Genomic DNA, 12,425 nt, shown 5'->3' on the forward strand with positions numbered 1-12,425 from the left:
TGTAATGATTACAATTAATTTTGGTCATAGAAGAACTGATCTTAAATCCCATGTTTGTGGAATTTTGGGTAAAGTTCACTTCCCAGTTTCTTGAGCTGCTGCCAATATAAAGAGCAAGTGTGTGGTCACGATCACCTAGTTATCATAATTAATTTTGATCATTGTAGAGCTGATTTTGCAGAATTTTGGGTAAAAGTTATTACAAGTTTCTTGAGCTGCTGCCAATGTAAAGCATCAGCTGACTCCTTGTTTAAGACAAAATCTGTAACAAGTGTGTGAATTTTCCACCCAAATCTGCCTCTGTCCTTCAACTGTTCTCCTGCCAGTAAAACACTTAAATATTAATCTTTTGTGTTATTTTGCAAGAAGCAATGATGTTACGGTTTTGACAGCACAAGCCCACAAAGTGTATTCCTAAAGGGACAGTAAACTGTTTGAGATTGTGATATAAAATGCTTAACGTTGCAATATAATTTTAATTATTTGTTTTTTTCTGTAATTTTAAATCTGAAAATTGGGGATTTTCCAGCACTGAGAATTGAAGGTGATATATATATTTTAAAAGGTATTTACTCTCCCTTTTAGCCCTTTGCTGCTAAAGAGAGCTGCACTATTTTACAGCAATGCATTGAACCTACTTTGGCCGACATGGAGTTAAAAACAAAAAACCCCACAAAACATCAGATTTATAGGGACACAGGGGGTATCCTGTGAATTTGTGTATGGACACAGTGAGATATCATCCTGTGAATTTGTGTATGGACACAGTGAGATATCATCCTGTGAATTTGTGTATGGACACAGTGAGATATCATCCTGTGAATTTGTGTATGGACACAGTGAGATATCATCCTGTGAATTTGTGTATGGACACAGTGAGATATCATCCTGTGAATTTGTGTATGGACACAGTGAGATATCATCCTGTGAATTTGTGTATGGACACAGTGAGATATCATCCTGTGAATTTGTGTATGGACACAGTGAGATATCATCCTGTGAATTTGTGTATGGACACAGTGAGATATCATCCTGTGAATTTGTGTATGGACACAGTGAGATATCATCCTGTGAATTTGTGTATGGACACAGTGAGATATCATCCTGTGAATTTGTGTATGGACACAGTGAGATATCATCCTGTGAATTTGTGTATGGACACAGTGAGATATCATCCTGTGAATTTGTGTATGGACACAGTGAGATATCATCCTGTGAATTTGTGTATGGACACAGTGAGATATCATCCTGTGAATTTGTGTAGGGGCGCAGTGAGATATCATCCTGTGAATTTGTGTAGGGACACAGTGAGATATCATCCTGTGAATTTGTGTATGGACACAGTGAGATATCATCCTGTGAATTTGTGTAGGGGCGCAGTGGGATAATATCCGGTGAATTTGTGTAGGGGCGCAGTGGGATAATATCCGGTGAATTTGTGTAGGGGCGCAGTGAGATTCCATCCGGTGAATTTGTGTAGGGGTGCAGTGAGATAATATCCAGGGAATTTGTGTAGGGGCGCAGTGAGATTATATCCGGTGAATTTGTGTAGGGGCGCAGTGAGATGCCATCCTGTGAATTTGTGTAGGGGCGCAGTGAGATGCTATCCTGTGAATTTGTGTAGGGGTGCAGAGCAATATAATCCTTTGACTATTTGTATGGCTGACTTGCTTTATTTTGAGATTTTTTTTTTATTTTTTTTTTTAAATCAACTTTATTCAGGGTAGATATTTACTTTTTGTTTAAAAAAAAATATTTTTAGAAAATAAATTGCTCGTGTTAAGCAGATTCATGCCTACTGACATTTTTATTACTTTTGGTCATAGAGCAGAATAATTGTGTTTTCTTTTACAAGATATGACGAGTCCACGGATTTCATCCTTACTTATGGGATATCACCTCCTGGTCAGCAGGAGGAGGCAAAGAGCACCACAGCAGAGCTGTATATATAGCTCCTCCCTTCCCTCCCACCCCAGTCATTCTCTTTGCCTGTGTTAGTGTAGGAAGAGGTAAAGTGAGGTGTTAGTTTAGATTCTTCAATCAAGAGTTTATTGTTTTTTAAATGGTGCCAGTGAGTGCTATTTTTCTCAGGGTAGAGCATCAGGTATTTCAACAATGGGAACTGAGGAGATTCTACATTCTTGCTTCACTCCCCATGCTGGTGCTGCCCTGCTGATGGTCTTATCAGATATTACATAAGGTCCTGTTTGTCCCCACAGAACTACAGGAGGTGATGACAAGGACCTCTTCTTCGTGTGGGACAGGTTCATGGTGTGATCAGCACTACGGTATGTACAGTCTTTTTGATTCTGGGGAGACAGTGTAGCTCAGAACAGACTGGACGTTACTTGCTGCAACACAAAAGGGGTAATCATCTTGCAAGAGTTCTTAATTGCTTAGCTGTTTCCCCTCTCATATTACCTATGTGTATTATCTATGTGTATAGCAGTGGGTTGGTGTGCATATATGACCCGGTTTCATTAAGGGGTCAGAAACTGACATTTTATTTGCGGGCTGACGCTGGGAACTGTTTGGGAGTTCTTAATCCGTTGGTTACTTCTCTTTCACATTTATTTATTGTGGCACAGTTTTTTGAGGGGACACATTGGCTTGTATTGCAAGTCGGGTCTACCCGACATTGATATTGCCCATGCATTTTTTTTCTATGGGGTTTCTTATACTGCCCACGAAGAGCGGGGCTTCCGTTCGCGCGCTTAGCCGCACACTTTCTATTCCGGCTTCCGACAGTCACGGAGGGGTATTTCAGAGCTCCTGTGTTTCCTATGTCTGCTTGTTTTCAGTTGATCAAGATCGCAAGCGGACTTAGGCAGCAGTTCACGGAGGGCCTTTTGGTTGGTTGTGAGGAAGGTAGGCACCACAGCAGATGCAGGGGTTATTTTTAGTCATAACATACAAAGGGCTATTGTAACCCAACGAATGTGAATAGGTTCTGTTATAACAACTTCCTATTTCTAATTGTTGAACGCTTGCAGTAAAATTTGTAGCGGTTTAAATTTTAAAGGCACAGCACATATTTTGTTATTTCATTTTATATCTGTACCACGACCAATATTGCACTTTGTTTTCTTTTTATCATGGCTGACCTACTGGAACATACTTGTTCTATGTGTTTAGCTGCCAATGTGGAACCCCTTTTGTCCCTCATGTACTGAGAGCGTTTACAGTTTAAAGATCAGATTTTCTTTAAGGCTAGCATATCTAAGGATGCTTCTCAGCTTGATGAGACTCCGGGTATGCCGCAACTTTCTCCCCAAGCGCCATAGCCTTTAACACCCGCTCAGGCGCCATCAGCTGCGTCCACCTCATTTACCCTACAGGATATGGCGGCAGTTATGTCATCCACTCTTACAAGGGTTTTGTCTAAGTTGCCAGCATTGCAAGGCAAACGTAGTAGAAGGGAGGACAAGGTGGTCCAGGCGACTTCTGACTCTTTGATGGCGATCTCCAACATACACTCCCAGGGCTCTGAAGTGGGAGGTAGGGAGACTCTATCTGAAGGGGAACTGTCTGACTCAGGAAGTACATTGCCCCAGACAGATTCGGATGTAATGTCCTTCAGATTTAAGCTTGAACACCTCCGTCTGTTTTTGCGGGAGGTTTTGCTGACTCTGGACGACTGTGACTCTATTGTGGTACCACCAGAGAAATTGTGTAAGATGGACAAATACTTAGAGGTTCCTTCTTGTTCTGATGTTTTTCCGGTTCCTAAGAGAATTTCGGAAATTATTACACGGGAATGGGAAAGACCGGGTATCCCGTTTTCACCCTCCCCCTACTTTTAAGAAATGTACCCTATAGCTGACACCGTTTGGGATTCTTGGCAAACGGTCCCTAAGGTGGAGGGAGCTATATCTACCCTGGCTAAGTGTACGACTATCCCTATTGAGGACAGTTGTGCTTTCAAAGACCCTATGGATAAAAAGTTGGAGGGTCTTCTAAAAAAGCTATTTGTTCATCAAGGGTTTCTGTTACAACCAACGGCCTGCATTGTACCAGTCACAACTGCGGCTGCCTTTTGGTTTGACGCCTTAGAAGAGTCTCTTAAGACTGAAACTTCTTTAGAGGAAATAATGGATAGAATTAAGGCCCTTAAGCTGGCTAATTCTTTTGTTACAGATGCCGCCTTTCAGATCGCCAAATTGGCGGCTAAGAATGCAGGGTTTTCCATTTTAGCGCGCAGAGCCTTATGGTTAAAATCTTGGTCTGCGGATGTGTCCTCTAAATCCAAGCTTTTGGCTATTCCTTTCAAGGGAAAGACCCTATTCGGGCCTGACTTGAAAGAGATCATTTCTGACATTACGGGAGGTAAGGGTCACCTCCTACCTCAGGATAAAACATCTAAGCAGAGGGGTAGACAGAGAAATTTTTGTTCCTTTGGGAATTTCAAGGGAGTCCCCTCTCCCTCTTTCCGCTAAACAGGAAGGGAATTTTGCACAAGCCAAGTCCGTCTGGAGACCCAACCAGGCTTGGAACAAGGGTAAACAACCCAAGAAGCCCGCTGCTGCTCACAAGACAGCATGAAGGGGCGGCCCCCGATCCGGGACCGGATCTAGTAGGGGGCAGACATTCTCTCTTTGTCCAGTCTTGGATAAGAGACGTTCAGGATCCCTGGACACTAGAAATCGTATCTAAGGGTATCAGCTGGAGTTAAAAAATTCCCTCCCAAGGGGAAGGTTCCTTCTTTCACGATTGTCTGTAGACCAGATAAAAAGAGAGGCATTCTTACGTTGTGTAAAAGACCTCTCCACTATGGGAGTAATTTGTCCCGTTCCAATACAGGAACAGGGGCAGGGGTTTTACTCAAATCTTTTCGTGGTTCCCAAAAAAGAGGGAACGTTCCGACCCATTTTAGATCTCAAGAGTCTAAACAAGTTTCTCAGAGTCCCATCCTTCAGGATGGAGACTATTCGGACAATTCTTCCATTGATCCAGGAGGGTCAATATATGACTACCGTGGACTTAAAGGATGCATATCTTCACATTCCTATCCACAAAGATCATCACCAGTTCCTAAGGTTTGCCTTCCTGGACAAACATTTTCAGTTTGTGGCTCTACCTTTCGGCTGGCCATGGCACCCAGGATCTTCACGAAGGTTCTAGGGTCTCTGCTGGCGGTTCTCAGACCGCAGGGGCATTGCAGTGGCGCCTTATCTGGATGATATTCTGATCCAGGCGTCGTCTTATCAACTGATAAAGTCTCATACCAACATGATTCTGTCCTTTCTAAGGACTCACGGGTGCAAGGTGAATCTGGAAAAGAGTTCACTAATTCCACAGACAAGGGTTCCATTCCTGGGAACTCTAATAGATTCTATATCCATGAAAATCTTCTTGACGGAAGTCAGAAAGTTAAAGATTCTGAATACATGCCGAGCCCTTCAGTCCAATCCTCGACCATCAGTGGCTCAGTGCATGGAGGTAATTGGATTGATGGTGGTGGCAATCGACCTCATTCCGTTTGCTCGTTTTCATCTCAGACCTCTACAACTGAGCATGCTCAGACAGTGGAATGGAGATTATGCACATTTGTCTCCTCAGGTAGATCTGGATCAAGAGACTCTCTTCTTTGGTGGTTGTCGCAGGATCATCTGTCCCAAGGGACGTGCTTCCGCAGACCCTCATGGGCGATAGTGACAACGGACGCCAGTCTACTAGGATGGGGTGCAGTCTGGAATTCCCTGAAGGCTCAGGGTGTGTGGACTTGGTCGGAGTCTCTACTTCCAATCAATATTCTGGAGTTGAGAGCAATATTCAATGCGCTTCAGGCTTGACCTCAGTTGGCTTCTGCCAAATTCATCCGATTTCAGTCGGACAACATTGCGACTATGGCTTACATCAATCATCAGGGAGGAACAAGGAGTTCCTTAGCAATGATAGAAGTATCCTAGATAATTTGGTGGGCGGAGGCTCACTCTTGTTATCTGTCAGCAATCTACATCCCAGGAGTGGACAACTGGGAAGCGTTTTTTTTAAGCAGACAGATGTTTCATCCGGGGGAATGGGAACGCCATCCGGAGGTCTTTGCCACCCTGATTCTCAGAGGGGGCAGACCAGAGCTGGATCTTATGGCTTCTCGTCAGAATGCCAAGCTCCCGAGATACGGATTCAGGTCCAGGGATCCTCAGGCCCAACTGATAGATGCCTTGGCAGTGCCTTGGGCGTTCAACCTAGCTTATGTGTTTTCACAGTTTGCTCTCCTCCCCCGGCTGATTGCTCGGATCAAACAGGAGAGGGCTTCAGTTATTCTCATCGCTCCTGCGTGGCCTCGCAGGACTTGGTATGCCGATCTCGTGGACATGTCATCTCTGCCACCGTGGAAGCTTCCATTGAGGCAGGACCTTCTTATTCAGGGACCCTTCCATCATCCGACTCTAATTTCTCTACAGCTGACTGCTTGGAGATTGAACGCTTGCTTTTATCTAAGCGAGGGTTCTCTGATTCGGTCATTGATACCTTGATTCAGGCACGTAAGCCTGTTACTAGAAAGATTTACCATAAGATATGGTGTAAATATCTTTTATTGGTGTGAATCCAAGGGTTACTCATGGAGTAAGATTAGGATTCCTAGGATTTTGTCTTTTCTCCAAGAAGGATTGGAGAAGGGGTTATCAGCAAGTTCCTTAAAGGGACAGATTTCTGCTTTATCTATTTTGTTACACAAACGTCTGGCAGATATTCCAGATGTTTAATCCTTTTGTCAGGCTCTGACTAGGATCAGGCCTGTGTTTAGACCTATTGCTCCTCCTTGGAGTTTGAATTTAGTTCTTAAGGTTCTTCAAAGGGTTCCGTTTGAACCTATGCATTCCATAGATATTAAGTTTGTTATCTTGGAAAGTTTTATTTTTAGTTGCTATTTCTTCTGCTTGCAGAGTTTCTGAGCTTTCGGCTCTACAATGTGATTCTCCTTACCTTATTTTTCATTCCGATAAGGTAGTGTTAAGTACCAAACCTGGTTTTCTTCCTAAGGTTGTTTCTAACAAGAATATTAATCAGGAAATTGTTGTTCCTTCCTTGTGTCCTAACCCTTCTTCTAAGAAGGAGCGTTTGTTACATAATTTGGACGTCGTCCGTGCCTTGAAGTTCTACTTGCAGGCGACTAAGGATTTTCGTCAAAAATCTTCCTTTCGTCAAAAATCTCTTTCTTTTTGGCTGAAGAGTATCATCCGTGTTGCATATGAGACTGCTGGACAGCAGCCTCCTGAAACAATTACGGCACATTCTACTAGGGCTGTGGCTTCCTCATGGGCATTTAAAAATGATGCTTCTGTTGATCAGATTTGCAAGGCTGCAACTTGGTCGTCTCTTCACACTTTTTCCAAATTTTCCAAATTTGATACTTTTGCCTCGTCCGAGGCGGTTTTTGGGAGAAAGGTTCTTCAAGCAGTGGTGCCTTCCGTTTAGGTTCCTGTCTTGACCCTCCCTTTCATCCGTGTCCTGTAGCTTTGGTATTGTATCACATAAGTAAGGATGAAATCCGTGTACTTGTCATATCTTGTAAAAGAAAAGGAAATTTATGCTTACCTGATAAATTTATGTATATATACAGCTCTGCTGTGGTGCTCTTTGCCTCCTCCTGCTGACCAGGAGGTGATATCCCATAAGTAAGGATGAAATCCGTGGACTCGTCATATCATAAAAAAATAAATTTATCAGGTAAGCATAAATTTCCTTTTTTGTTGGGGGGGGGGGGGGGGGGGGACAAATGGGTTTCAGACCAAAGAACACTGAACCCTCTTTGGCAGCCGCTGAGTTAAAAAAAAATATATATGTAAACATCAGAATAAATGAGTTGGTCTGCATGAACTTTCTTTTCTACTGCCCACATGGGAACTCTTCAACTGTAAATATTTTGGGTTTTCTTAGCATAGCAAATTGTATTTTATAAGAAAATGATGCATTGCTGGTTATATATCTGCCGTAAAAGCTTACCATTGTCTGACTGTGATGTGGATTGGTTTTTCGTTGTAACTCTCATCTTGTGTGTTTGCTTTCAGTTCTCTGGCCTGTACATCGTGGCATTTGTCGTTATCATGGCAGGTTTTATCATGTACTGTAGCACCGCCACTTACAATATCGAACAACCTCCAGAGTCTCCTGTTGCTGGTACAGTGGACAGTGCAATGAAGGACGAGGAGAATGGCGAGGAGCAGGCTACTTCTCTGCACTACATCCCAGAGGAGCTACAAGCGCATTCAGATTAGACTACAGAGACTTTTACAAGGATGTTGTGAAAAAGCACATAACCTCTCATAGGGACCAAGATACACAGTATCATGTTTTCTACTGTTAAACATATGTTAATACTTTATTTTTAAAGTTTTTTTTATAGTTGTCAGACCTAGAATTATTCCGTTATTGTTTTAACAGTTAGGAAGATGGGGTTGTTTTAAACCCCTGCTTTTCCTTGAAACCACAGTAACAAAACGCCTTTGTTTGGTTTTGGTGCAAACTGCAGTAAGTTATTGTGCTGTTTTCGTGTCATTTGTAGTGATGATACACTCCCCCCCCCCCCCTTATTGCACAGCTTCTACAAAGCTTTATTTAGTTTGATTTCTCAGTTCTGTTTTTAACCAGGATTACTTGAATATTTTTGAAGTATTTCATTTGCAAAATTCTCACTTTTTTATTGAAAATATCTTTTCAGTTGGAAAGTGTGATATTGTGTTTGTATCCTGTGAAACAAATGTGCCTTTTTATCTAAAGCTTTGACTGATACATTTAATATCTATGTCCATTTTTATGAAATTATTTTGCAGTTTTTTTTTTCTCCTACAAAACTGGATTTTATTTTATTTGACTTTAAAGGGACAGTTTGCGTCTTTCCCTATGCAGTAAAAGCCACCATCACTTTGAAGGAATTAATTGGTTCATAATAATGAATTTCTCTGTATAACCTGTGCACTGTAAAATAGGTTGTCAGTGAAACAGTGATCGTTTTTTACTACAAGCTTTTGTGTTTTGCGAATACGGTTGTATTACAAAATGTTTCTGCTGTGCATTTCATTCTGATTACAATGGGATCATGAAAACTGTAAAATTTTATTCTACCATTTTTTTATTATTATATATATATATTTTTATATAAAATGTATTGATGTTATCTTCCTGTAATAGCCAAACGTATTGATATGATATATTATTTTGTATAATTTTGATATTACATTAAAGGGACATGAAGCCCATATTTTTTTCTTTCATGGTTTAGAAAGAACATGCCATTTTAAACAACTTTCTGATATACTTCTATTATCTAATTTGCTTCATTCTCTTGATATTCTTTGCTGAAAAGCATATCTAGATAGGCTCAGTAGCTGCTAATTAGTGGCTGCACATAGATTCCTTGTATGATTGGCTCACCTGTGTGCATTGCTATTTCTTCAAAAAAGAATATCTAAAGAATGAAGCAAATTAGATAATAGAAGTAAATTGGAATGGTGTTTAAAATTGTATCCTCTATCTGAATCATGATATAATTTTTTGGGGGGTTTAATGTCCCTTTAATTGTTTCTACTCTGCACCCAAACAAGAAGGGTGGAGATAGCTTTGTGCATCCCCAGCTTTTGTGTGTTTGAGCTTGACTTTCTGATTTTGGTGTTTTCAAAAGATACGCATTCCACATAGATCAGATAGTTGTACAGATTAGCAGTTTGTTTTCTTTAAATAAAATTTACAATACAAAGCAACAAATTTTAAAAAATTTTTTTTAAAGGGACATTTATATGGTCGCATTAACTATCACTTCCAATTCTCTAGAAAGACTACAGTTCATGGAATTATTTAAAGATATATTCTGTAATTGTGTCTATGTTTTAAAATCAAACTCTCCCTATTCTTGCGCTATCCACCCTACATCTGGCTAACCTTTTCTTTTATTATTATTTTTAATGGCAACGCACTGCCAAGTGCTTTTTACTTCAGGGGAGAGAAATGCTGCCCATATGCTCCCTCAATGCTAAATATAAGACATTGTATTTCAAATCTGTGTGAAGTTGTGTGGGGTTCTTATTTTTCCCTTTTTTAGTTATCACTGTGCTTTTGTGTATGTACTGGGCTCCATCACTCTGGAGTGTTTAGTCTCAGACTCTCTGCTTTCCACCCTAATATAGGTAGAGAACATATATATTTATGTTCCTCGCAGTTGTTTTATTTCTCCAAGCTGATAATATATCTGATTTTTTTTCTCAACATGGATAGAAATCTGCTATGGAATAAAAACTTATATCCTGGATGACTGTAAACACACTTTTTTTTTTTTTTTTTTACCCCCTTATCTTGTACTTTTATATAATTCCAATCTGTATCACTTTTTAATATCTTAGTATTAAAATAATTCCTTTAAAATATGCGTGAACAAAAACATATACATATATTCAGTGAACTCTTGCACATGCCCAGTAGAAGCCATTGACTCAAAGTTTAAATATAAAAAGATGGTGCACATTTTGTTAATGGAAGTAAATTGGAAAGTTGTTTAAAATTGCTGTTCTATCTGAATCATAAAAGTAGAATTTTGACTTGTGGTCCTTTTAATGCATCACTATACTGTCTCTCCTTAAAGGGACAGTATACTGTAAAATAGTTTTTCCCTTTAATGTGTTTACAATTGCTTTTTTTTACCAACTGCAGAGTAAAAAAATGTATGAGAATTAGCTTTTTAGTGTTTATTTGTGTATTTTAAAGCTCTGATTTTGTGTTTTGAAGCCACAACCTAATAAAATGGGTTGAGCTTGTAGGTATAATCAGATCTCATTACTTTATCACATTGTGTACATATACCTGCTTCTTTATCTTATATCTGTCCATAAAACAATCACCAGTACTTGGAGAGAACAATGGAAAATCAACATTTTATTACCTTATCTCTGCTATATCCCACTGGGAGTGTAATTTCTTCTGCTGGCTGTGTTTACAAAGCTTATCTATAGCTTGGACCTGCGGCCACAAACTTTCAGTATAGGTGGGGATACCACAGGCTAAAACAACTATTTCAAATGCCGATATAAGGGCAAAGGAGCTACTTGTAAACTATTTTATACACTCCAGCAGGTAAAGTGGATCATTTGGAACAAATTAAAGGGGAGAAAAATTTTGAGTAAACTGTCCCTTTAATTATTTATACTAGAAAATATAAATATATATTTAAAAAAAAAATGTTCAAGTGTTTAAAAGAAGTGTCCTTGACATTACATACTGTAGACACTGTTCCTGCATAACTGTACAATATCAAGGTTATGTTATCATTAAAAAAAAAAACATGTATATGCTTCCTAGGTGCTATAAGTGTTTTAATAGGAAAACATAGAGCAAATATGACTAAAGTCAGTTTTTTTTCTAAGTATAAAATACATTTTGTAAAATAATAAGAGGCTCATTTGTTGGTTGATGTAACACTAAAATAGAGTGTGAATATTTTATACAAAACCTTTTCTAGTTTTTAAATTAAATCTTTTTATATCTGGGAAACATCTCTACTTTTGGCTTGTAAATATTGTTAGATTTTACTTCAATGTAGAATTAGGAGATTAGAGATTTTTTTGCATATTAAATTGCATTGCTTTCTATTGTTGATATACTGAAATTAAAAAATTAGTTTTTTTGTGCCCTTTGATTTTTAGATTATTTTTTTAGTGTTAATTTAATTACTGGTTACATTTGAATCAATTAAAAACATTTGATGTCCATGGCTACTTTTGGGTAAAATCTGAATTGATGGTGGGGATTTCCTGTTATATCTTTAAAATAACAGAAAATGTTTTAAAGGTTTTTTTTTTTCCCTCCAAATAATAAAAGTTGTTGCTTCTACTGTAACTAGTTCATGTTATTTAAATCTAAAGTACTGCTATTACAGATGATACCCACATTTTTTTTTTATTGTATAATTAAAAGTTGGTTTATTTTTTGTTAAACCTTTAAAAAAACTTTTATAAATAAAATGATTCTTGAAAAAAAAAATCATTGATAATGTTGTCTCATAGCTTCTTCATTTCTAAATAGTTTTTCTTTTTCAGTTACTAAAAAAAAGTATCACCATTTTTGGATGGTAGCTAAAGGAGACAAAAAATGCCACAATGCAGGAGGTATTCTTGCACATAAGGAATATGGTCTAGTGCAGAAAATAGAATCTAATACATAGTGAGTCACAGAAAGTGTGTGAATTGATAGAGAGACTGACAATTGGCAGATAAATTAATTCCATGCAGGGTGAGATGAGCACTTTGCATTCTATATTTAATAATGCAGCCCATAAAATGTATCCGATCCAGTACAAGACCTTCCTTTGAAATGAAATAAAATCACGTGGTATATATCAGTAGTTGAGTACTGCATTGCATATTGTAGGAAGCTGCAGACGTCGTCAGGTATGTAACAGGCAGAACCCACGCATCAGAAGTATGGCAGGATTC

The 12,425-nt window shown here is 39.0% G+C and overlaps 1 protein-coding gene across 2 annotated transcripts in view; it reads left to right on the forward strand.

Annotated features, from left to right (window-relative positions):
* Positions 1-11,983, forward strand: part of SLC35F2 (solute carrier family 35 member F2) — a 101,340-nt gene extending 89,357 nt beyond the window's left edge. For both annotated transcript variants that reach the window (XM_053708554.1, XM_053708553.1), the window contains exon 8: positions 8,016-11,983. In XM_053708554.1, coding sequence (XP_053564529.1) covers positions 8,016-8,222 — 207 coding nt within the window. In that variant the 3' untranslated portion in view covers positions 8,223-11,983. The remainder of the gene's footprint in view (positions 1-8,015) is intronic.
* Positions 11,984-12,425: the final 442 nt, after the last annotated feature.

The sequence above is a fragment of the Bombina bombina genome, chromosome 3, assembly GCF_027579735.1.
Source record: "Bombina bombina isolate aBomBom1 chromosome 3, aBomBom1.pri, whole genome shotgun sequence".
NCBI classification, from domain to species: domain Eukaryota; kingdom Metazoa; phylum Chordata; class Amphibia; order Anura; family Bombinatoridae; genus Bombina; species Bombina bombina.